The sequence below is a fragment of the Accipiter gentilis genome, chromosome 14 (assembly GCF_929443795.1).
Source record: "Accipiter gentilis chromosome 14, bAccGen1.1, whole genome shotgun sequence".
Lineage (NCBI taxonomy): Eukaryota > Metazoa > Chordata > Aves > Accipitriformes > Accipitridae > Astur > Astur gentilis.
The window spans coordinates 33,180,554-33,205,936 of NC_064893.1; the positions used below are offsets into that span (position 1 = coordinate 33,180,554).

General features: G+C 47.3%; 1 protein-coding gene across 3 annotated transcripts; it reads left to right on the forward strand.

Annotated features, from left to right (window-relative positions):
- Nucleotides 1-415: 415 nt before the first annotated feature.
- On the forward strand, nucleotides 416-25,383 carry TM9SF4 (transmembrane 9 superfamily member 4). Of its 3 annotated transcripts, XR_007508099.1 has the most exons (20): nucleotides 421-487; nucleotides 6,746-6,859; nucleotides 8,549-8,648; nucleotides 9,055-9,223; nucleotides 9,304-9,433; nucleotides 10,452-10,575; nucleotides 11,460-11,578; nucleotides 11,694-11,805; nucleotides 12,312-12,382; nucleotides 12,816-12,948; nucleotides 13,501-13,582; nucleotides 13,688-13,763; nucleotides 14,115-14,198; nucleotides 14,400-14,575; nucleotides 14,929-14,992; nucleotides 15,590-15,709; nucleotides 16,237-16,326; nucleotides 16,681-17,653; nucleotides 18,953-19,178; nucleotides 25,129-25,383. XR_007508099.1 is itself a non-coding variant. In XM_049816669.1 (18 exons), exons 1-18 carry the CDS (start codon nucleotides 467-469, stop codon nucleotides 16,828-16,830), a joined length of 1,935 nt encoding a protein of 644 aa, XP_049672626.1. In that variant the 5' UTR covers nucleotides 416-466; the 3' UTR covers nucleotides 16,831-18,896. The 3 variants fall into 3 exon arrangements, 1 of the variants encoding a protein (XP_049672626.1); XR_007508098.1 differs by lacking the exon at nucleotides 18,953-19,178 and having other exon boundaries at nucleotides 25,129-25,213; XM_049816669.1 differs by lacking the exons at nucleotides 18,953-19,178; nucleotides 25,129-25,383 and having other exon boundaries at nucleotides 416-487; nucleotides 16,681-18,896.

The following is a 25,383-nucleotide window of genomic DNA, read 5'->3' on the forward strand; positions in this document are numbered from 1 at the left end:
GCCGGGACGTGGACGGCGCGAGGCTGGAGGCCCATAGGGACGTGGTGGGGGGGAAACGGACCGGAGGGACCGGACCGGGCCGGACCGTTCCGGGCCTGCCAGCCCCGCCGCCTCACCGCCCGCACCGAACATGGCGCCCTCGGCGTCGTGCCCGCCCCCTGCGCGAAGGCCGCTGCCCTCAGCAAAGATGGCGGCGCAGGCCGCCTTCCTCCCCTCCCCCCCCCCCCTTCCGACCGGCTCCGACCGGGGCCGGAGACCCGCTGGGGACCGGAGATGGCGGCAGCCCCCATCCCGTCCCGTCCGGCAGCAGGGCTGGGTTCGGCCCGGACCTGCCCCGGCAGCAGGGAGCTCTCGCCGCCCGGTCCCGTCCGGCCCGGCCCCGGCCCGCCGTCGCCATGGCGATAAGGCCCCGGCAGCCAACCGTGCGCCGCTTCCGCTGACGTCCGCCCCGACACGTGGATCCAAGATGGCGGCGTCGGCGGCGATGGTGAGTGCGGCGGCCCCAGCGGCCGGCGGGGCCCTGTCCGGTCTCGGTGCGGTTCCGCGTCCGCCCTCGTCTCCTCCTCGGCCTCTCCCGGGCCCGGCCGTGCGTGGGCCAGGCGGCCCGGCCCGGGGCGCTGCGAGGGGGGGCTCCGGGTCGGGCCTGCACCGCGCTGGGAGGGATGAGGCGCCCGGCCCGCAGCTCCGCGCCCTCCCCTCGCCCCGTCCCCGCGGGTTGCGCCGGTCCCAGGCCGGGGAAGGCTCCCCGGTTCCGTCTGGGGCCTTATAGCAGTCCCGCGTCTCCCCGGGGGTGTCCGGACGGCGGCTGGCGGCCTCACCGGAGGAGGGCAGGGGCGAGCGCGGCGGGGGGGGACAGAGCTCGGGCCGCCGCTCGGTGCCCGCGGGCCCGGTGGGGCGGAGCGGGTCCCTGCCTCGGCAGCAAAACCGGCTCCGATTCCACGAGGAACGGCGTTGTCCGGGCAAGAGGGACGCGGGGGTGGGAGGGGGGGCACGGCCGCGGCGTGAGCCGAGGTTTTGGGCGTCCTCGGTTGTCAGGAGCACCGGGCAACCTTTTCTTTCCCCGTGCGGTTCTCTCGAAGGGAAGCGTTGGCCTGAACCAGGCGCTTATGCCAAGCGAAGAGGCCAGGGGGTTTTTTTTGCGTGCGGTTTTCGCAAGTGTTTGGCAGCGGTTATCGACTTGGGGCGCGAGCGGCCGCTTCACCTCCCTGTGCCTCGGCGTCTCTGTTGTTATTACTGAGTTATTCCCTGAATCCTTGGAGAGCTGAAGGTGTTTCTGGTGGGAATTTGCTAAGGTAGGCGAGCATCGGTGCCACCTCACGGAGGAGGAAATGAGCTGCTCAGATGTTAATTATCTGCCTGAAGTTTTGTAGTAGAAGAGATGAATTTTCCTCCTTGCTTGCGTAGAAGGATCAGTGTTGTAAGAATAGCTGTATGAATAAATGACGTGTGCTGATACAAAGGTCGCTGTTGGCCAGGGTGGGGGATGTGGGGTGACTCATGTAGCCCAAAGATTGGCAGAAACTCGAAGGGAGATTGGAAGAGCGGAGGTTTTAATTTCTTTTGCTTTAAGCATCTTCAAACTCTGCTGGCTTTCTCCCAGGCAGGGAGGAGGGAGCGCCTGAGCTGGCTTTGAGAGCTGAAGATGGTCCTACTGGGAATTTCCTTGTAGCCTTCTCTTTTATGAAAGGCAGAGAAGACTGCTAACAGCTCTCCTGGTGTCAAAGGAGCTCTCTGAAGTCAATGTGAATGCAGCACTTGTCTCCTTTCGAAAGGCTTTCAGTGACTCCTCCGAGTGTAAGGGTGAGCTGGGTAGAGATGCAATAAAGATGAGCTTGTCCAAACAGTTGTCAAAAAACATCTAACGAGGCAGCCCTTGAAAAAGGGAGGCGAGTGTCAGGCTGGCATCTCAGAGGGGCTGAAGAGCAGGTGCCGTTAGCACTATGCGTGTCCTGTTAATGTGCCTGAGGGTAGAATAAATGTTACATGTGGGAGAGCTTCAGTTTGCTCTGTTACGTGTGGATTTTTTTCCTCCCACAAAGTAGTGGGTTATGTCTTCCCTCCCTTTCTGTCACCATATTAAAAAGTTTTGGTAAGTAGAACGGGATATCGGAGCTTTGTGAATCTGGCTGGACAAATGGCTCTGCGTAGGTTGCGGTTTCCCTCTTTTTCTTCAAAACTGTCTTTGAAAGTTAAAAGCTCTTGCTTATGGCTGTTTGATGTCCTTCTTGCCCTTCTCTGCAGAAAAGAAGTGGGACTATGTCCATCGTCTCATTCATATGATACTCATCATTGTCGCTTCCTACTTCCTTTTCCTCCCTTTGAGCAAATACTGTATCATGTTCTTAAGTTCATATGTGGATTATGGAACTGTAAGACTTAAACCAGCCCTGATACAGTACCAGCCCTATAAACATGCTTGCAGAATGCTTGAAATTGCTGCTGCTCAAAGGTTTCTTCGAGTTGTCGGTCTGTAGAAAAAACTCTTGCCAGTGACCTGGGCAGGGATGTCCTGGATGCAAGTGGCCTGGCCATAGGTCCTCTGGGTTACGTGAGATGCCTTGGCAGAGTGCCACAGGGAAAAGCTTCTTGTCGGCTTCTGTTTCCCCCTTCCCTTAAATAAATGTTGGAGTTCAGGCTCTGGCAGTGGTAGCTTCAGGGACTGCAAGCCATGGGGAAGCATACACAGTTGCGTGTTAATGACATAAATGCACATTGTAGGCTTTCTTTGGCTTGGTCAGGCTGGGATTTAGCTAAACAATTGCTCTGTTTTGGCCACGTGTTTTGTAAATCTTTTGTGAATTCACAGAAGATGGCAATATTCTTTAAGTCTTTCTAAATGAGATAAATCAGAGAAACCATGTCCTGGAATTGTTTGCAAGTATCAAGTGTAGTGATAATTATCCACAAATACCTTCTCAGAGAGGGTTTGTGTGCGAACTTCTGTTCTCATTGCTGCGCACAGGACAAGAAATAATGTTAGAATGGCTGCAAGGAAGGTTTGAGTTAATTTATTCTTATAGCTAAGTGCTCCATTCTAAAGATAATTACAGGAATAGATTTTCAAAATCTTTCCGGAGAGATCCCACAGACTTGAGGATAGTTGCTGTTACCCCTAGAAGACAGGTGTGCCGAGTTACATGACGATGGGGAGAGCGGCTGGTGCCTCCTGCTCTGAGGGGTTCTTAGTGTAGCTGTGCTTGCAGCGGTGCTGGCAGTGTTCTGCCTGCACCGTGCCTGGCGTTCCTGGGGTGACACTCTCTGCCTGGTCTCGTGCCGTGATTTCCCCAGGCTACGTTCCACCAGCGCGCGAGAGAGAGACCTGAGTGTGACTTCTGCCGGGGTCCTGTGTGCAGAAGGAATACAGTGGCATTTGAAATAGATTTTCTTTTTTGAGAGAAAGAACTTTGCTGTCCTTCAGCAGGCTTTTTGCATGTGATAGATCACTTCAGTGTGCTTCTCACCAGGCACTGTGATTTGGAGGACAGGGGGAGAAGGGGTTGATTGTACTTCTGCAGTTAATTCTCTCATTTAGGTCATATTCTCCTAAGAAAGGGTCTCTTGCCGGTATGTGTCTGCAGGTACACATATAGTACAATAATAATTATTTTTGTCTACATGCAGCTGGGTTTTTCTTGATCTGGAGTTGTGCATATTTGTTGTGCTACTTATTGCTTCGTTGTATGATTTCCTGGCACCTCAGATACAAGACTGTTATCTGAGAGATTTTTTCGTGCATGTGTTTTGAAATGTAAGTAATTGGTAAAGGCCACGAAGGAGGTGTCTCCTGTCTGCTGGAAGTCCGTGCCTCACCAGGGCTCAGTGACTGAACTAAAGCAGAGCTCCGTCCCGCGAGTTTTGACCTCGCGTAGGAGATAACTTAGCTTCCAGGCATCTCCCAAATGAGATGACTGCCCATGAGTTATGCAGATGTTTTGGCATGTGTCCGCGTTGTCATTGCTAAACTGCTGCCTTCATTTGGAGACGATGAAGCACATCTGTCAATACGAAAGCAAAGGTCCTGATAAGAAAGGCCCTGGCTTCAGCCTACACGTGCTCCGTTGGGTGTGAGCTGCCAGGTTAGGAACGTGCGCTGGGCATTTCCTTCAAATTTCACTTCCAACGCTCCCCCCACCTGTTGCATAGCAGTGTTCCCATTTCTTGCTACCAAATGTTTTTTCCTGGCAAGGCTTTCCATAGCCCCCTCTTGTCTTTTCTGTTGCCTGGTGCTGCCTGAGTCATCGTCATCTGTATTCAAAGAGCCTAATTTCTGCCAAAGGTGTCATCAAAAATTTCATCTTCTACATGCTTGCATGTCTCCTGAGCGCCTTCTGAAGTTCTGTCCTTATCTTGTCGTCTTGCAAGCTCTTCAGGGCAAGGATGGCACTGGTGTGGTTTTGGTTTTTATTAAGTAGTATCATGCTGTGTATTTCTGGCACTTCAGTGGCAAACGAAGCAGATAATTGCTACAGGTCGCAGGCTGCTGTAGAGCATGATGTAGGACAAGAGTGCTGTTCCCTTCTAGTGCTTCACCTGCCCGGGAGACCTTTTCCTACTTGGTTGGAGAGTCACAGAGCACTCTCTTACAAGATCGGAGAAGGCAAAATTCAGTGAAGCACAGAAAACAAGCCCCACATTGTTTCAGAGTAGATCAGTATTAAGTCCAAGCAAGTTTAAAAAGAGTGCTTGCCGTTTACTTTCCAGGTGAGGCTTTTTGCCTGCTCTAACTGCATTAAGCTGTGCTTAGAATAGATTTGAAAATCTCCCCTGTAAGCAAAAAAGATGTATCTGATAATTTAGTATTAACACATTTTATGTAGGTGCCTAGCATTTGCATCTTAAATACATTTTAGATTAAAAAACCTCCAATATTTATGACTTTTTTTTTTTTCATCCTGCTCAGTACCAGCAATTCTGGATGCTCTATTGACCCTTGCTGGTGTCTGGGTCAAATGTACCTTACTAGCCTCAGAATAAGGCAAAAGGAAGGTGATGAAGAAGAAGGGTGTGTGGGAGCAGTAAACACAGATTTATTATTTCCCTCCCCGCCGACCTGATGAAGGATCCTTGTGATAGAGCTGCTTTTTGTCCACACCTGGCTTGTGACTGTCGAGCTGTTGAACGTTTCCTCTGGTGTTGTGTATGTGTGCTGACTGTGCTCCAGTGCTGCACTGAGAAAGATGCTGTGGCTGTAGCAGCATAGCAGCCTGCCCCTTCCAGCCAGGAGGAGCAGTGCTGTTGGCAGTGCCGGTGCCCTGCGGTCTGTGTCTGTGCCCAGAGCTCCTGCCAGCCGCTCTCTGGGTCCCAGATCCCGTCTCCCTTCCACCTTCCCCATGGATCACTGCTGACAGGGAGCAGCCATGTGGGGGCTGGCTTTTTGGGATGGGCTCCATGGGTGGCTGCCGGGAGCCTGGATCTCGGCGTGTTTTCCCCTCTGCTGCCCATGGTATCTGGCTTGTATCCGCAAGCTGACCTTCTGTTTAATTCCCTCGTGGCCTGCCTGGACGTTGTTAACTGGCGGGAGGGTAGTGCTGAACCCCGGGCCCTGCTGAGCCAGAGCAGGCGTTGGGCTGGTGGTGGCTCATTTCAGCCCAAGCCTGTCTCACTTGGTCAGTCTGTTTCCTCTCCCTTTTCCCTTCTATATTTGTCTTCCCACCCTTGATTGCAGAGCTCCTGTGTGTAGGTGGAAGGGCAGTAGGTCGTGGAGACCGACTCTGCCTGCCCTGCCGAGGACATGCAGAGGAAGGCAGCAACTGAGTTTATTATTGCTGCAGCATTAGCTTGAGAGTTGTCCCAAACCAGACTTTGGGTTGTGTCTGGTTTTCCAATGGTGCTGTACACGCAGGGAGTTTAGGAGAATGGGCTGAAGCTAGTAATACAATGAGATTATACTAGAGCTGATATTCTAATCCAGCCAAGCTGCTGCTGTCTATTAATACTCTTTAAAGCTCAATTTTCATTTCACAGCCTTCCTGCCCATGCTTGAGCTGGGCTGCGTTACTGGAGGTAACGGTAAGGACCGAGGAGGCAGCAAAGTCCATTAAAGGGTTTGCTGCCGCTGGTGGTGTACGGAGTCTGGTTTGTGTTGGAGCCCCCATGGAAGTGATCGAACCTTCCAGCCTGCCCCGTCTCCCCACTCCCTGAAAAAGGGGTGAAAACTTTTGCTGTGTTGCTGAGCTGTGTTGTGGCCTGAAGGGGTGACAAAAGAAGAGTGGAATAGGAGGGAGCAGTGATGTGACCATCCCTTTGCATGCAGCGAGGAGTTAGTTTGGTGTCAGACCTTACTCTAACTACTACCGCAGGTAGCGGCATGTGAGCATCAGTCTGTAAGTGGCTACAGGGTAAATCCTAACGAGCAGAGCTGACAGAAATCCAGTGCCAAGGCTACGGCCCTCTCTTCTCTAGTAATCCATGGCGTTTTCTAATATGGGTGTTAGATGGGTGGGAGTAGAAAAGTCAGATGACAGCCTGCTAGATGAAGCATGTTACAGATAAGTGCATTTTCCTGTGGTTGAGCAAAGCCAGTGTTTTCCTAATTGCAGATGAAGAGACACGCAGAGTGGAAAGTGATTTGATGAGAGTCACAAAACAAGGTTAAGAATAGTTTTTCTGAATTTGATTTGTGTTTAATCGCCTGACTGTACAGCCTTTCTAATGTCTGGGATGGACACTTTCAGTGTTGTTGCCCATCTCTAATGTTGTTCCCATGTTTCTGTTTTGTTTTTAATGTTTCTTCTCCTTTCTGCAGGAAAGGCTAAGATATACGCTGGTCTTGCTGTTGTTGCTGCACGGTACAAACTCTTTCTATGTACCCGGTGTGGCTCCTATCAACTTCCACCGCAATGATCCTGTAGAAATAAAGGTAGGATGAACTTAGATGGAACTTAGATAGAATGTTAGTCTGTTTGGTTTGGGTTTGCTTGTGTTTTGGTTTTTTCCTTCTTTATCTCACAGCAGCTAAGTGGGACTAGAAAGTAAAATTTGGGGATCCTGTTACTGAAATTTTGGGGACAGGTATTTTATCTTTTTCACAACATTCATGTAGGGTGTTGGGTGTAAGCAGTCCTCAAGTGGTCACTGGCATTGCCTTACCCTGCAGTTCCCAACACGATTCTCTTTCTTTCTTACTTCTGATATCTTCTACCAAATTCCTTCAGCAGTTGCACCAAAGTCCTCAAGATGTTGCTCTGTTTGGGAAAAGAGTCCTCCTTCTCACTGTAGCTTTGAAGTGAATTAATCAGAGATTTTTTTCTCCCGCATTATACTGACTCTTAAAGTGCTTATAGAAGGTGGGCCTTTAGGTGGTAGGTGAATGGTAGAATAAAGAAGTGGTTCGAGTCAGACGTTTTCAATTTTCTCTTCTACCCAGTTCTACCCTTCTACTCATGTTGTGTCTTCAAGTCAAGTGAAATCCATGGTAAGCCCTTCCCAAGTGCAGGCATTTGTCCTTGAGCGTTGCAGATCTTACAACTCAGGCTTGCTGAAGAGCTGTTCCTGTGCAGTATTGCTGGTAGTGAATGATAGAACTGCTTCACCCATACAGGAGGAAGCCAGGCTTTGTTTCCAGACATCAGCAATTTATAGCCCATTTAATTTATTTTTCTAAAGCTGTGGCATCTTGTCTCAGCAAAATCCAGCACCCTTGGGGATGGTGAGGTTGGCTGCTCCCACTTGAAGCACAACACAATTTTCTCTTTGGCCACAGGCTGCCAGACGTAGGCTATTTTTAAGCAAATGAGACTTGCCTGTGGCTACAGTAAGCTTCCCAGAAGAAGGGGGTATTGGAATGGCTGTTCTCAAAGGGATTTCATGGGCCAAATGCTTCCTCAAGTGATAAGGCAAGTCAGTGTGTTTGCCAGCGCTCTTCCAATAAATGAGCTTGGCTGCGTTACAAAATGCTTCCGTTTTTCAGAGCAACTGTGGCCTTGGCTATCATGGTATGTCTTTGCACTTCCCTTGTGCCATGTGATTTGTGGCAACTCTCCAGAAATGTTTGGGTTTTGTCATCATCCATTGTCTTCCCAATCTGATGGCTCTCTGGCTTTCCTTACAGAGATAAAAATTGCTGAACTCTTCATATCACTAGAGGCCAGACCTCTAGGTCCAGTGTGACATGATTTTTATTTTTTTTTTATTTTATTTTTTTTTTTTAGGAAATAACTGCAGTCTTGTATGAAAGGGGACTCTTGAACCTCTTTTGAGCTCTTTGTTGTTTCTTAGGACTCCACTGAGCCAAAAATTTGTGAAACCAATCCACCATGCTTCTTTCTTCAAGTGTTTCTCTGTTTGTGAATGAATTGCTACTAAATCGTAGTGTAGAGAATGTATAACTAGGAATTGTGCAAAAGGAAAGAAAGCTGGAGCTCTGTTCTCCCAGTAATATGTCTCCCTTTTTTAAATTTTTTTTGTTGTTTTGTTTTTATTTAACAGCTTCCAAAAATGAGCTTTATGGGAGGTATCCTGAAGTAAGCTTCAGCTCTTGGCTGATGCTGAGAGGATAGGAAACTATCTGAGTTCTTTCATGGGGATAATCCTTCCATTCTTCCTCCAGGCTGTGAAGCTCACTAGCTCACGAACCCAGCTACCATATGAGTACTACTCGTTGCCCTTCTGCCAGCCCACCAAGATAACATACAAGGCTGAGAATCTTGGTACGTATCTGTTGAACAGCATGTTCCCCAGCAGTAAGTGGGCTGCCACTTATGCGCTGTGTGAGGGTGTGTTTACAGGAGTAAAAGCAATTGCAAATGTCATCTCTAACAAACTGTTTGTGGAGAGCCTGCTTCCTCTGATTTATTATATGCTAGCTGTTTGCAAACTAGGATGTCCATATATTGGAAAGAGGAAGCACCTTTCCAGAAGGAGGGCATGTAACCTGCTTCATAAATAGAGCTCAATACTTCCAATAAAATAGCTTAACTCTCCTTCAATCTTATCCTTGCATCTGTGGTAACAAAGGAGACTTGCTGTCATCGTTCCAGCTGTACGTTGCGCTGCCATCCCAGTGGCAAGAAGCCTGGCGGTCTTTCACCCTGCCCTTATTTTCCTGTTTTCCAGGTGAGGTTCTTCGGGGGGACCGAATTGTAAATACACCTTTCCAGGTTTCCATGAATGTGGAGAAGAAATGTGAAGTTCTGTGCAACTTTCCCAATAAACCAGTCACTCTGACAGTGGAGCAGAGCAAGCTGATCGCTGAGCGGATCAGGGAAGATTACTATGTACATCTGTGAGTCATCTTGAGTGTGGGTTTATGTCAGTAGGGATTCTGTATTGTGGACAAATTTGATCTGAAATCTGTGTTTTCAGCATTGCTGATAACCTCCCTGTGGCAACACGGCTGGAGTTTTATTCCAATCGTGAGGAAGAGGAGAAGAAGAAGGAGAAGGATGTGCAGTTTGAGCATGGATACAGGCTTGGGTTTATGGACGGTAACAAGGTAGAGAATCTAGATGCTGTCTGAGGGGTGCCCGGAGGAGATCTGGGTGGTTGTCAGAGGGCTTTAGAAGTCTGCAAGAGAGTATCAGTATTGGGAATGCAACCAAAAGGTTTTATAAAGAGTGGAAATATGCGAGAGAGGTTTCTTGTTGGAAGAAGGGAGTAGGTGCTGGACTACTGGTACAATAGCCAAGAGTCCTAGCTTTGACCTGCTGTATAATGTTGGACAACTGCATGTGGTGGTTTCCCCTCAGTAGGACAAAGGCAACATACCCCAAAGCTGGCTAATCTTTAATGGTCTTGGAGCATCTTGTATTTAAAAAAAAAAAAAAAAAAAAAAAGTGCTTTTCGGAGGAAAAGCTGCTTAAGTTTGCAAATGGAAACTTAGCATGTGTATTCTTGCAGCTGTTTTCCATGACTGTGTGCCCTAAGATTAGCTGTTTGACTTAACAGACACATCTCTTTATCATACTCAAGTGTTCAGTTGCACACGGAGCTCTGACCGCTTGAGCCTAAGGTCTTACAGGTGAAAGAATCTGCTGTGCCAGCTTGGGGTTGCTGTACTTTGTTCATGTAATAGCTGATATAGAGCCTTTTGAAAGTGCAAGCTTAGGGCAGCTGTGGGTCCCTTCGGAGTCTGGGTAATGGATGTCTGCCTGGTAGAAAAAGCAGACAGGAAACTCGGGGTTGTAGCTACTGAGGTCTTTCCAATCTAAATTTGGTGATTCTGCTGCCACTGAATGCATGGTTGAGATGTGACATAGAATGATATTTTCCAGGCCAGAAATAGACTGAAACATTGTCCCAGATGCCTGGAGTGGTTGAGGTGTTACCTTTTCAACATCTATTCTCTCCTCTTGTTCTTTTAGCCTTAGAAAGTGTTAGCCTGATCTTGCTCTGTAGCACAATGCATCTGGAACAGTTGGAGTCTTTAGTTTTCTGCACTGAAGCTGCTTTCTAAACTTTGCCTGTTCCTTCCTTGGGGTGCTAACTTTTTATTTAATGTCAATCTGTTTTAGTTCTACCTGCACAACCACCTCTCCTTCATACTTTACTACCACAGAGAGGATGTGGAAGAGAACCAGGAGCCCACCTACAGGGTTGTACGCTTTGAAGTGATTCCCCAAAGTATTAAACTAGAAGGTAAGAGATTCTTAAGGAGGGGAGCAAGGGAGAAGAACCTCTTGTAGGGCCAAGAGTTGAATGCCAGTGATGTATCAGGGTGCCAGTTATTGCTTTCGCAACTGGTCTTGGGGCGCGTAAATGAGAAAGTCCAAACTATAAGAACAATAAACCCCTTTGTTATTAAGGAAGTACCAACAATAGAATACCAACCATTTCAATACTTGAAATGCAATCTGTGGAAAATTAATTCATATAAAAAGATCCGAGTTTGAGGGTTTGGTGTTAGATTATTTTATGGGTTTTTTCAGGGTCATCTAGCATGAAGTATGCATGGCCTCTAGCTCTTGTTGTGGCCCAGATTTCCCCCACAGGGACACTACTTGCTAGTCCAGAGACCTACAGAATGTTTGGAACTGTTCTAGGGGGATCGAGTTTCAAAAAGAATGGTTAGGGGGAAAACAGTGAACCCTACCTCAGTGAACCCAACGTGAAACAGGTGTCTTGAAGGGAAGTTGCTCATCGTGTGTATCATCACGTGCAACTCTCCTCTGGCAGCAGCAGGCTCTGCTGGAGAGGTCTTGTTTCTCAGCGTGTCACGTGGAATTGAGGATTTGTTCATGGTCTAAATCCTTGGCTTCAGAGCCTCTGGCTTTTATCCTTGCAGTTAAGGAAAGTCCTATGTATAGCTTTCCTTAAAGTTTGTTAATAGTGCTCCACTTCTGATCGGAAGAATAGTTTTGCAAACTGCAAAGCAAGTGAGAAAGGAACAAGTGCTTCCTCTACAGTATTTGGAGTAATTGCAGCCCAGTGCCTTAAGGGTACCTGGGGCCAGTATGGTCAGTGGGAGAGGTGGTGCCTCAAGGGAAGGGCTGACCTAGCATGTGCCATGTTTTCCCTTACAGACTTGAAGGCTGATGAGAAGAGTATGTGCACCCTGCCTGAAGCTACGGGCTCTGCCCCTCAGGAGATAGATCCTTCTAAAGAGAATCAGTTGCTCTTCACCTACTCTGTCCACTGGGAGGTGAGGGAGTAATGGGAAGCGGGCTGGCAGTTGGTGCTCCAAGTGTCTGTCACAAAGGTGTTGTGGAGAATATTGGGGATGTGCAGTTATGAGAAGAACTTTCCTGTTCTTTCAGGAAAGTGACATTAAATGGGCTTCCCGCTGGGACACCTACCTGACCATGAGTGATGTGCAGATTCATTGGTTTTCTATCATTAACTCGGTTGTGGTCGTCTTTTTCCTTTCAGGTGAGTGAGATGTGTGGGATGAAGAAGGCTTTACCGTTAATCTGCAGGGAACTTTGTTTAAGCTTCAGCTGCAGGTGGCTCAAGGAGGATGTAGCCATGTCTGAACCTGATCAGAAAGGGCAGGAAACTAACATGAGCACATAAAACCTCCCTGTTCAGGCAATGCCCCATGGGGTCAGACAGTTACCCACTTCTGCTCTCTAACTGGGGTAGTTGAGGCAGTAGAATGTGGTTAACGCACTTCTTGCACGTCCATGTTAAGGAAAAAAAAAAAAACCACAGGAAAGCCACAGTGCCCTACTCCTGCTGGAATACTGCCTTCCCTACTCCCTGGCGTTTTGTTTCTGTCTTTGCTGAAGCCTGGGGAAGATGGCTAATGACTCAAGGCCTCCTCTCCTAGCCAGCACTGTGTGTTGGTGGGAGCCATGTAGTTACACAGCGTGAGAGCAGTGCAGCCATGTAGGAGCCTCTCCTCTGAGCTAAACTCAGTTTGTGCTTGTTTTCAGGGATTCTCAGCATGATCATCATCCGGACTCTCCGGAAGGACATTGCTAACTACAACAAGGAAGATGACATTGTATGTGTTTGTTCTTGGGGCTGGGATCAAAGCAGGAGGGAAGCACAGATGAGGAGGGATCTATTCTGAAAACTTGGATATATTGTCTCTTTTCTTGCCCCTGGTTTACTTTGAGCCCTGAAGATGAGAGGGGCAGTTCTGTCACGTGCTGTCAGGCCACCTTTGGCTATCTGTGTACAATGCCAGATTACCAGTTCAGATGTCTTCAGACCTAAGTAATGACTGCAGACAGTTCTGTAAATGTGTGCCCTGGCACTGGCAGTTCAGGTCTTAACTGTTTTAAGCCCAAGAGGAAAGAATTTTCTTAACTAGAGTGATAAAATTCTGTAGAAGAACCAGATACAGGGAAATTAACCTCTTAGGCTATGGTAGGACCTTAATTTCCACTGGCATATCATAACTAAATAACCTTCTTTTCCTGTTGTTGCTACAGGAAGATACCATGGAGGAATCTGGTTGGAAACTTGTGCATGGAGATGTCTTCAGGCCTCCACAGTATCCTATGATCCTCAGCTCTCTCCTGGGTTCTGGAATTCAGCTCTTCTGTATGATCCTGATTGTCATCTGTAAGTGGCACATGTTGCATGGGGTGGTTGTAACAAGAAGACGAACGATGCTCAAGGACATTTGTAGCTCCTGTTGACTTCAACCTACGCTCACCTTAGCTTGAGTGAGGTCACGTAAGGCTGCTTCCTGTTGCAGGGCTGATCAAGGCAATAGGCCTGTGCTCAGCATTTCGGAGTTTCTAGATAGCATTTCCCATCTGAAGGCATCTTTTTGTGTTTATATTTCCTGTTATCAAGATACGAGCCCTGGGTGTTAGTGGGCTGAGAGACATTTGCACGTGTGCCTTGCCTTCTGAGCTGCACCTGCTCAAATCTTTGGGGAAATTGAGGCTAAAGCATGGTCTGTAGCTTGAGATCAAAGCTGTGCCTTCCCCTCTGTGGCCAGTGCTGGAGGCTGTGGATGCATTATGCTTTGAAGGAAATGAGGTCTGTGCAGAAGGCAGACATTCCAGGCAGCTGTGGTCTGCATATGGGATGGGTCCATGTTCTCCAGATGCTGGCTAGCACACGTACATCAGAGCTGCTGTTCTTCATCCTTTTTTCCCTCTGTAGTTGTTGCTATGCTGGGGATGCTGTCGCCTTCTAGTCGGGGTGCGTTGATGACTACCGCCTGCTTCCTCTTCATGTTCATGGGGTAGGTGTCTCCTCCACTGCTTCCCACAGCAGTGCTGTCCTGCCCACCCCTTCTCTCCCCCACAATGAAAGTTAATTTTCTTTGTCTTGGCTTGTTTTTGTCCAGGGTTTTTGGTGGATTCTTTGCTGGCCGTTTATACCGGACTTTGAAAGGTCATCGATGGAAGAAGGGAGCCTTTTGTGTGAGTCTTGTGGTGTTCTGTGCTGTTTATCCAGGTTTGTTGATGGCAAGATATGTGGATAAGCTCCGTGCATATTTGTGGGTAGCTGAACACAGCCTGGCTGTACTGCAGAAATTTGATGTGGATTGAGTCCTCGTAGCTTTATATGAAAGGGCGAATACTAGAGCATGTACTGTAGTAAAGCAAGAGGATTGTCTGAGATCCTCCCCACAGCCCATCTGCTGCGTATTGGTGCTGCAGCAAAAGGGATGCTTCTTCCACATGTGCCTTGCCCCAGCAATGGACTCATTAAAGAGAAACATCTGGCTGATTAGTCATGTATTTTCTCTTAACGTGTGGTTGCTCTTGCAGACAGCTACCCTGTATCCGGGTGTCGTCTTTGGTATCTGCTTCGTCCTGAACTGTTTCATCTGGGGGAAACACTCCTCTGGAGCGGTAGGTACCACCTTCATACCGGAGCCTGCTGGATGGGAGAAGGGTGACTGGGCTGTCAGGGACTTGCTTAGTTTTGCAGTATCTTTATAAATGCGGGTGTTGATGCAGTGGTCGACTGGAGAGTTGGTCTGGCTGGTGACTTCAGTCTCCAGGGCAGGTGAGCTGTCAGCCTCACTTTTGTGACTCTTGGTGTGATTCCAGGTGCCTTTCCCTACCATGGTGGCCTTGCTCTGCATGTGGTTTGGGATATCCTTACCCTTGGTCTACCTGGGTTACTACTTTGGATTTCGCAAACAGCCATATGACAATCCTGTACGGACAAATCAGATTCCCAGGCAGATCCCAGAGCAGAGGTGGTATATGAATAAATTTGTTGGGTGAGTGATGAGTGTCTAGGAAATACGGTGAGTTAAGCCCCCTCCCCTCAGTCGTCTTGGGTTGCTGAATGTCACCTTCTGCTGGTCTCTGGACACAGACAGATGGCAGATGTTCTTCCTTGAGTAATGTGATATTGGAGACATTCTTGAGAATTTTGATGTGGTATGACTGGTGCTATAAAGTGGTGTGTGCTCAAAAGTGGGAGCAGCTGTGCCATTTAGTGTGTGAAATTTATTCCAGTAATCTGGAACTGTAGAGCTTTTGCTAGGAGTGCTCTGTGTGGTTACAGGGGACTTTTAATGGACAGACAGTTATATTGTGCTGCTTATGACTTCTCTTTCTTGCTTTATAGGATTCTCATGGCTGGTATTCTGCCTTTTGGAGCTATGTTCATTGAACTGTTCTTCATTTTCAGTGTAAGCATTTAACCCACTTGCTCCTGAATAGGATTCCTCTCATGGCAAAGCTTTTGAAAGGGAGGGGGCTTCCACTGGAGCAGTCTCCTATTCTTATACGTACTGAAGGGGCTAGCAGGTTCCCTCCAGGCCGCTCGGTATTGTTTCCAGAGAGCTGGGCTGTGGCAGTCTCTTCAGACTGTCCTCTTGCTGAAAACACCCGGAGCTGTCTATGGGACACTCCTTGGTGATTTGAGGGATGATGGTAAAGGTGAGAGCTTCCTGTAACGTTATGTCAAGGAGGGGTCCTGGTCTGAGGCTTGAGCCATTCCAGCTGCTGCCTATTTTTCACGACCTATGGATGGGGAGGAGTTTGCTGCTCCATTGCCAGGGAGATGGAGGGGAATGAACAACCTACCTCAGAGCTGTCTTTGGGAACCTTTTTGCAGCCTGATTTCTCTGAAGTAACACTGTGAAATGCATTAGATCTGTGGATTTATCTACGTGAGGCTGAGGGGCTCCTCGTTTTTCCTTGGGTTATCTGCTAGAAGTTAGTCTCACATTCACTGACTGATCACAGTAGCATGGAAACAAATTTCTGTTGTGTCTTTGTTTCAGGCAATCTGGGAGAACCAGTTCTATTACCTTTTTGGCTTTCTCTTCCTGGTGTTTATAATCCTGGTGGTATCTTGCTCCCAAATCAGCATTGTCATGGTGTACTTCCAACTTTGTGCTGAGGTGAGATTTCTGCATTTGTAGTTTCAGTAGCTCAGGGTGCTTGCTCCTGGAAAAGCACAGGTCATGTTATTGCTGCTGCTCAGCAGAAATCTGTTGTGGCCCAGCTTCATGAGTGTGACACCTCTTGACTTCAAGGAGAATTGAAGCTACTTGATTATCTCTAGGCTGGTAACTGTGGTTTCATATCAGAAATTATTCTGGGAGCAGGGTATTTTGAGCTGACATCTCTTCCCAAAGAAACTATTTCATTCCATCCACATACAAAATGAAATGCAGGGCCGGAGGTGAGCCATGTTCTTTGGTAGCAGGTGCTATGATACTGACCTGGCTTTGCTTCGCTGTCAGTTTCTCATCCTCTTTGTTTGGAAACACTTCTGTGACAAAATAGTTCCCCAGCCCCAAACTGTGGTTTTCCTTTGAAGGAAAATGGGGGGTGTTCTCCCTGTCCCAGAAAGGTCATAGCTCCCCTGAGACAGTGACACAGGAAAAAGAAGCCTGTGGGGTAATGAGGCTTTTTACCCTGTCAGGATTACCGCTGGTGGTGGAGGACCTTCTTGGTGTCTGGAGGATCTGCCTTCTATGTGCTGATCTATGCCATCTTCTACTTTGTGAACAAGGTATTGTTATTCCTCTTGTATGAAAGTGTCACCTTTCTAGAGGAGATGTTTGATTTGGGAAAGGAAATGGTGGGATGCCTAGTCTTAGTCTGTCCCCATGCCATGCTAACAGCCCTTCTAGAGGGGAGAGAAGGCTGTAAGTGCCCGAGGCCCCTGCCCGCATTACCTGTGCAGAGTGGCATTCCCTAACCCCACCTCCAAGGGGATCTTTTTTCAGCTGGACAAAAATGAATCGAGTGGGGGCTCTCCTCCCTTTGTCAACTTCCCCCTTGTGGAGGGCACTGGCTGGTTTGGGGAGCTAACTCTTGTTACCTCTGTACTTGATTTTGCTTGGTTTTTCCTCTTCTGTTTTAGCTGGATATTGTTGAGTTCATTCCCTCCTTACTATACTTTGGCTACACCGCCCTTATGGTCTTGTCCTTCTGGCTCCTCACTGGCACCATTGGCTTCTATGCAGCCTACATGTTTGTCCGGAAGATCTATGCCGCAGTGAAAATAGACTGAAGATGCAGAGACCCAGCAGAAAGTAGACACCTCTGAATGCGTGTTGTCCCAGGACTGAAGGGGACATCTTCTCCCAACTCTTTTAAGGAAACAAAATCCAGTGGGAGAGTGACAAGAGAAATAAATAACTCCTTGTTTTGGAATGTAACTTTGGCACAGTGTACATGGATTCTGGGCTACTTCTGGGGGGAAAAGGGGTCTGTAGATACCTTACATTTTAACTTTATTATCCTGTTCCATATTTGAGGGAGTTTTTTAGCAGAGAAATATCCCTCTGTATAAGTAAACCCCCTTTTTGCTAATTCATCCTTTTTTTTTTTTATGTTGATGACAAATGGATTTGAGACAGCAGTGGAAACACTTGTGAAAACATTTTCTTCCAGCCCCTAGGGTGCTCTAGGATTCAGGGAGACTCTTCAGACAAATATCAGACTGGGTTTCTTTCCTGCCTTCATGTCTGCACAGAAGAGGGAGCTTGACTATGGCAAAATAAAAGGAGCCTAAAGTCTTACCCAGCGTGAGTCTGGTGTGCTCTGACTGCAGAAGTCCTGGCTTCGGCTTGTTTACAATTTGATGGAGGTGCCATTCGGAGCCTGGGAAGTGCAATTTCACCCTGAGAGAGCTTGAGAACTGCAACCCTCGGCATCGCTTCTCCCTCCCTCTGGCCTTGGACAGCATGGGCTGCTTCGGATGCCTCCACAGGAAGGGCTGAGGGATTTCCTCTCTTTCGGAAGGTGTAGCCAGCTGCAGCAGGATGTAACGTTCTGGTGGAAGCGATGTGATTGTGGTGGTGCTAGAATACAGGACTGGAAGGATGCACGAGGTAACTACAAGGGTTTGTTCTGTCGATAGCTCTGCTCCAGCCGCATGAGAAAATGGGGCAGGCTTCCTTCCTGGGATCCCCACCAGGATTGTGCAGAGCCCTGCAGAGAGAGGGCTGCGACGCTGCTGCTTTAGTGCCAAGCAATCTGATGCAGTATTGGGCCTGAGCTGCCGCGAGGTGTGCGCAGGCCGTGCGGAAGGGGCTGGGGACAGGGAGTAGCCCCGAGGAGTTCTCCCGTTGCCAGGAGCGGGCTGTCTCGCTACCTGCCCTGTGCTCCAGCTGCTCTTGCTGCTCTCTTCTCCTCCTCTTAGATTCTCTACCTCCAGGGAACAGAAAAGGTGTATGCCCCTAAGCTGTATTTTGTTCTTCACAAAACAGTCCAAGCCCTCCAGGATAGCTGATGTGGGTTCTTCTGCAGCAGGCTCCTCTTTTTCCATGGCTTGATGCCTGAATCAGCCTATGGGAAGCTCTTTTTAAGAGGTTAAAGTTTTTGGTTTCTTTTTTTTTGTCACTTAAATGATATTTACCACTAAAAAGGTTCCACGTTACAGTGAAGGCTCCTTCCATCCCCAGACTAGCTGGATTCAGTCAGGGCTACAGGGGAGAGATTTTTTTAGTGAGGTCTATGAAAATTTTGCTTTTACTTCTTGCTGTAGTAAGCAGTAAGGTCTCCATATGACCAGCTGCCACAGGTGACACCGTTCCAACACAGAACTGTCCAAAGCCCTCCCTGTTACCAGCACTGATGTGCACCCTTGAGGGGTTTGGGACTTTTTTTTAACCCCAGTTGCCATAAGTTTCCACCAGGTTCACACAAGGACCTGTGTCTCTTACTGACGGCCTTGCCCCCTGCAGGGAGCTGGCTTCCCAGGAAGCTTGACTCCTCGGCACCGAGTCTTTTCAGCCTTGCCTAATAGCTTCTTTGGCCACCCATCATGCCAAAGTCTAATCAGCCAGGAATCAAGGATGGGAAAAGGGAGCAGGGGATGCACGAGCCAACCGTGCTGTGGAGTCCTGCGTCAGTTCTAATTTGAGATCCCTCCCTGAAATTGTGGTTGATTTTCTTCTTTTTTTTTTTTTTTTTTTTTTTTTTTAAATTTTCTGCCCCTGCCCCAGTGGAGAGGCTCAGCCAGCATTGATCTCTCTCCCTTCCCCAAAGTGTTTTCTCTGTATTCTTTGTAATTTTTAATTAATGTATGTATTCTTTGTGTCCTATTGTAAATAAATCTGCCATTGTCCTGTTGTCCTGCTCTCCTGGGTTCTCCTAAGCCACCTCTTGGGATTTTCTTTTTGTAACAGCCTGTTCAACACCCGTGTGGTCTTTGACGTATGGCTTCAGTCAGAAGCAGAGCTTGGAATACACTGCAGTTTTCTTTGTAATATTTTTCTCCTGGTAAACTTGACTGAGCAGTACATTTCTCCCAGCGTGGCATGTCCTGTATACTGCCGTATATTGTTAATTAAAACGCCACCGGTCAAGGCATTTGGATCTGTTTCTCGCCGTACTGCTCTCATGTGCTGCATGGTAAGACCACTTCAGCAACTTGTCTCTCGTGTGCAAAAGACATTGTTTGACTTGTGTAGCGCTAATGGATAGAACAGCAGGACTGTCAGATGGCTGACAGGCCTGGGAGTGCTGGGCAAATACACAATGCTTTAGAGCAATAGAGGTGAGAGTATAATTAAGAAGGGACCTGCCATTTCCTTCCTCTGAGTAGTATTTTGGAGCCGTGTTGGTGCTGTGAAAGTCAGACCTTCATCGTTAGCTTCTAGCTTGTCTATTTCTGCCGGGGGGGGTCTATGTGGCAGGAGAGCAGCAAGTGTCTGTGAAAGATGCTGACTGAGGGAGGGATAGTGAATTCGCTCCTCTTGCGATGTTTTGCTCAGCAGAGCAATGGATGTGCACAGCCATGGCTGGTAATGGCTTATGGGGATGCCAGTGTTAGGGGCTGCTGAATGTCTGTGACCCTGATCAGCTGCCGAGATCACAGCAGGCAAATACTTTAATCGAAAATCAGAAATCATCAGAATAGTCCCTTCTCCCCTTAAAAAAATGCAAAGGAAAGCTTCAGCTCCACCAACAGGACAATCCGTGCTGAACTTGTTTTTCATTTTTAGGCAGACTAGAGCAGCAGTGCTGCATAGTCCTGTCCTGTTGTAGTCCTTCACTCTGGGGGAAGGTACTGTTGAGGAACTGGTACGTTTTACCAGTGGCTGCATTAAGAATGAAAACTAGATCATACTTAGAAAAGTAATGGCACACTGAAAATGGTTGTCAGCTTTTAAACCATGCTCTGAAAAAAATTCCCCAGAGGGCAGGATCCTCTTTGCCATTTTTCATTTCTGTCAAACTGCTGTTGTGGCTGGTGTCGGCAGACGGTTGTAGCTTAAGCTTTAAGTTTTTGTTCTGTTTCTGCTGCCTTTGTGCAAGGTATAGTCCTGGGGAGTTGAAAGTGCCGGGCTCATTTGGGGCTGTACTCGTCTGAAATGTTTCCACGCGGGCTGGTAATTTTAGTGAAACCAAGTGACCAGAACTTTCTGTCTAACAAACTTTATTCTTGACAGGAGATAATGGTATTGACTGTGCTACATCCCCAGCAGGGTGCTGTGTCCTTTTTTTTGGGGGGGGAGGGGGGGGTGGGGCGCTGGGAGCAGTTGTCTAGTTCTTTGCTTGAAAGAAACTTAAAGTCTGTGGATTCATATAAGGAACTGGGTCTTTGACTTGCCTTACAATTCTGGCTTTACTTAAAACCAAACAAACCAAAAACCCCATTCCCCTCCAAGAAGACACCTGGGGCAGATAATTCAAATTCTTTTAATAAACAACTTCATTATAAAAAATGCTTTCAATTTAACTTCATTTTGCAAGACACTGAAAGCTAATTTTAGTGATGAACCGTACACTTCCTAATGGCACTTAATATTTTTACAGTTTAAAAACCTTGTTTACAGCCCCCAAAATACTCCATTAAAAGAGGTTATTCACTGTGTGTAAAAGTGCTAGAAAGCTTGTTTTTAGAAAAACAGTTGAGCTTTAACAATGGGAAGCTTCTGGCTTCGGCAGCTGTAGCTGCAGGAAGGGAGGTCAGGCACTGGGCCTGTCGAAATCCAGCACAAGAAGAGACGGTGTGAATTGCAGCCCGAGTGAGAGTTGCCGCATCTCTCCTATCAGCTCCCAGGGCTGAGAAAGCCCAAACCCTTTCCCTTACAACGGGATGTTTGCCAGCTCCGGATCAAATATTGCCCTCCGGTCAGCTGCTCCTGCAGCCTGTGACGGCCGGCAGAGCTTGTGCTGGGGCTGCCCTGCCCGGGAGAGGGTGTTCAGCGCGACTCTTGGCTGCAAAGGCCACTCGGTAGCTTTTCCTCCAGCAGCAGTTTCAGAGCTCGACTGCTCCAGGGGTGAGTCTTCATGGCTTCCACAGGTTCCCTCTACCGTCCCTCTTGCAACCACCCAGTTGTCAGACCACCTCGAAGGCAAACATCTCTAGTTTTTTGTTCAATATCCTCATTTAAGGAAAACACTGGTACAAATGTTAAAAAACCACCTTTCTAAAAATAGTTTCTAGATACTAGGGATCACTAGAGGGGGGAAAAAACCCACAAAGCAGTCAAGGCTGAGGCACTCAGTAGGGCAAGGAGAAGTCAAAAACTCAAGACAGGCTTCTAGTAGAAGTTACGGAATCTGCCCACTCCCAGTGCCAGCTCTCTGCTTGAACGAGCTGGCTTGTGCACCATTTTCCATCGCATCTTGAAGCAGAGTGTGCTGGTGAGTTCCATAAGCAGAAGCTTGCGTGTTACCTTCAAGTGCAAGACGCTGAACTGCAGAAGAAAATTGGCTGCCAGGGCAGGTACGTGATCTGTTCACTTGGATGCTAAACCAGCCAGGACCCATGTGCTGAGCAAGAGATGCTGTAGCTGTTCCTGTCCTGCAGGCTTCACACAGAGCTGTCCCTTATCATCTCAGTACATTCTGCATTAAAGCTGGTTATCCACTTGCATAGTAGTTTCAAAGAAAGACACGGTATGTGAAATAGGTGGCGAGAATGAAGGTGAAGAGAGCTGTTAAAATGAGGGGTGGTTTTTTAACAAGACACTTTAATGTTGAGGATTCTTCCCCTAACTGAAAATGAAGAGCCAACCTATTTAATAGTAATAAAAAAAATTCCAAATTCCCTATTCTTTATCTTCTGCAATGCCTTTAACTTTTCTTGTCACTGTGATCTCCCACTACAGAAAAGCTACCTCCATGTCACGTACATTCTTTGTGCGTGCTGATACTTAGGCACTGGTGGCAAGGACGACTGCAGACCTAGCTTTAGCTACGAGCACACAGAGGAAGATGTTTCAGTCTCTTCCTGCAAGCCTACCTGTGCACATAAGAAATAAAACGTCCTTTTGAGAGGAAACCTAAGCTAATCTTGTGGTGTAGATTTGCGAGAAGCAGAATGTGGTCTGTTTTCTGGGTATAATTTTCTGATCGCCAGTTCAATTTTTGCTTGACCTGTTTCTGTGGCAGTCTAAAGCACTTAGTGGCAAGTGGTCTGTGAAACTGTGGAGATGGCTCTGGGTGCAGAGCACACAGGAGCCTGCTGAGGAAGTGCTCTGGGAGAAAACTCCTTACCTGGAGCTACAGAATGCCTGAAACGTGGAAGGATTCCTAAAGGATCCCGGTTATTCACCAGAATGAAGTGAATACATCACGGGGTGGGGAGAAGAGCACGGAGGTGAGCCCGATGCGGGCGTGCATTGATTGTGCAGCAGGGACAGCAGAACCTGAGAGGAGTCTAGTCACACCAGAGATGTGGGGTGGGGGGGAATGGGGACAGGTGAGGAATGGCAAATAGCAGTTGTGTAAGGAAGCTTTGTCCATAGTAATGGCGTGTTTCCCTGGGCAGCTTTTGGCTGCTTTGCAAGGGAGGCTTGGTATTGCTGTGGCCCATTGCGGGGAAACAGGCACAGAAAGGGCAAGAGGTGCCAGGGTCAGTGATAAGGAGTGAGAACAGAGCCCGTGTTTTCCCGAGTCCTGGTCCAGCAGACCAGGCTAAACCAAACTGCCTTCTCCAACCAGGCAAGTGTCGGACAGGATTGTATTCAAAGGTTCAGATGACGATTCCCATCTCGGAGAATTGGGAAAAATACAAGAAATAAGTTATGAAAAAGAAGCAAATTTTGGATAAAGATGGAAACCCATAAAGTTTTAATGAAGTGGTTCTATTTGAGCCATTCAACACTTCACTCTTCAGTGGCAGAATATCTACAGGACTTGGGCAGGCAATTAACTAAAAATAGGCACCCGAGGGAGAATTCAGTGAGCCTGAGTAACCAGGATTAGAGAGGATAAGCAAGAAGGTAGGGTGATGGGGAGAGCATCTTTGAAGATTTCTTTGTAAAAATTTTAATTGCAGGCAGCAGAAAATGCCTCTGCGGGGTTATTCTTTCCAGATAGCAAAGGTGATGCAATGGTAGAGAAAGGAAATGGGGATTTTTCAGTGAACTGCAGGAAATCTTCCAAGCAGCTGCTATTCACCTGTCAGCAAGGAAGGAATTAAAGAACAAAGAGCTGAGCTCCCAACAAAAGTACTGAAATCCTCAATCTACTGGAGGGAAAAAAGGGATTCCCATTGAAGTGACAACATTTTTCAACACTAAGGCTAAAGAGCAGGCACTATTGTGAGACAGCTGAACGGGGTCTGTCAAAATGCTGTACGTGGATATTCTGTCAAGTGAAATTCAGTGGAAGCAAATGCAAGTTAACATGTTGTTCCTTCATACAAATGGATTTTGAGCGAGCTGTAATCCCATGGGGAAAAAAAGATCTTCAGACTTTCACACAGCTCTAGAAATCTGAGCCTGGGAAGGACCGGCTAGGTGAATTAACCCTCTGCTGCCATGGAAATGGCTTGTGTATTTTCTAACGAGCGAGCTGGAATCATTCTTATTTCTAGTGGGATGTTACGTCCTTGCCCTTTTGAGAGTCTAGGGTCTGATTTATAATGGCTGGCATGTTTGTGTCCTGTCCTTTCACAGACTTGTGCTCTGTGATTTTCTATTTTAGTTGTCTGCACTGTTCCTATTGGTCTTCAATGCCCCCCAAGTCAGCCACACTTTAAAATGCTTCTTTACTTAACTAAACCCTCCTGACCAATTATTTGCCATCGTTGCTCCTCTTGGGCTTAGTCTGATGCCACCTTTCCGGTACAGATGTGCCTGCCTGAAGTAAAGATACCCTAACAGGGTACTTCACAATGCTCTGCCACTGAAGAAGTCCTTCATTTAGCACTTAAAATGTTCTACATCTTTAGTGACTGCCTTGTACGCTGTTTGTGGGGTAAGAGTGTGAGACTTGTACTGGCATATTGTTTATTACAGGTGAGTTTTGTCAGTTCTGACAGGTTCATCTTCTGAGTTGTCTTACTTTCGTACAGCTGGTGCTTAGTGTCTCAAATCTCAGCGCTTCTCTGCTGCCCTACCTTGGTGTAAAGTCTGGCCCAGCTTGCTGTCTCCCGTATTCATTGAGCCTCTTTGAAAATACTGCTTTAAAAACTCCTCTCTTCCATCAAAAGTATTTTGTGCCTCCCAAGATGGCTTAATTTGCATTTGTCCTGGCTGACTCACAGCGGTCTCCTGTACCTGGAGCCCCTAACTTTGGTGATCAGGCAAAGAATGTCTGTATGTAACTGTAATGCTTGGTCCTGCGTTCATGGACACTGATGCTATGAGCCTCTGTTTCATAGTCACTATCCCTCCCTGCAGTCTCCTATTCCCTCCGTTAATAATGATCTTAGGAGAGAAAGTAGCATGTTGACTTAAACACCCCTAAACCTTGATTATAAAACAAAACTAAACCGCTTCTGGGATGAAACTTTTTTTTTGTATCACCTAACTAGCACAGTGGCTGCCATTCCCTCATGCACAAAGGTCCTGCATATGCAACAGAACAGTTTCCAGGCTGTGCTGCAGCAATCATCCTCACAGTGTGGCAAGTTTAACATTGTATTTTACCTACAGTTGCATCAGCAGGAGCTTGTCTAAGCTGACTTCTACTGCATTTCGTAACAGCTTGGTACATGTACATACTTCCTAATGAACTTAGATTCCCAAGTGGTGTAGCTTAGATGTTCAAAGCTTTTTCTTATAACCAGGCAAAAGTTGTTCACTAACTAGCTTCAAGAAATAATTTGTTTTGTGAATTGCATGCTTAGTATTTCAAATGGAAGTAGCCTCATTAGTTTTAGACTGGCTGACAAATACTTGCAGATTATAAACTCTGTTGTGGAACGGGAACTTTGCATCCATTTTCCAGTGCAAATACCTGGTATTAGCCCAGCATGCTGTCTCTGAACGCGCTCCCTTTGCTGGTTTAGACTTTCCTTTCATTGACAAATGTTACTGCAATTCTGCTTGTTAGAATAGCTGTGGAAAGCAAATCACACATGCAAATAATAGCAAAATGAATTCCATTTATTCTTTGACAGACTACTGGTAGGAAAAAGATGCCTGGCTCTAAGTTTAGCTACCACTGCTAAAGGAATTCCAGTGATGACATCTGTTCAGAGTACAATGCAGGCAAAAAGCAAGAAAGCTGAATGTTCCGAAACAGAAGAAGGTGTATGATGGCGTTGCATAAATCTGATAATCCTCACTTGCAGTAAGTGATCAGTTCTGACCATTTATTTCAAAAAAAAAAAAAAAAAAAAATTCCTCTCAACTGAAGACAGGGATAAGGCTTG

What these genes read in the sequence shown, in the direction of transcription:
- TM9SF4 (XM_049816669.1), top strand. Translation starts at nt 467, where the DNA reads ATGGCGGCGTCGGCGGCGATG. An exon ending in CCTACTCTGTCCACTGGGAG is followed by an intron (nt 11,579 to 11,693) that starts GTGAGGGAGTAA and finishes CTGTTCTTTCAG; the next exon opens with GAAAGTGACATTAAATGGGC. An exon ending in AACTGTTCTTCATTTTCAGT is followed by an intron (nt 14,993 to 15,589) that starts GTAAGCATTTAA and finishes TCTTTGTTTCAG; the next exon opens with GCAATCTGGGAGAACCAGTT.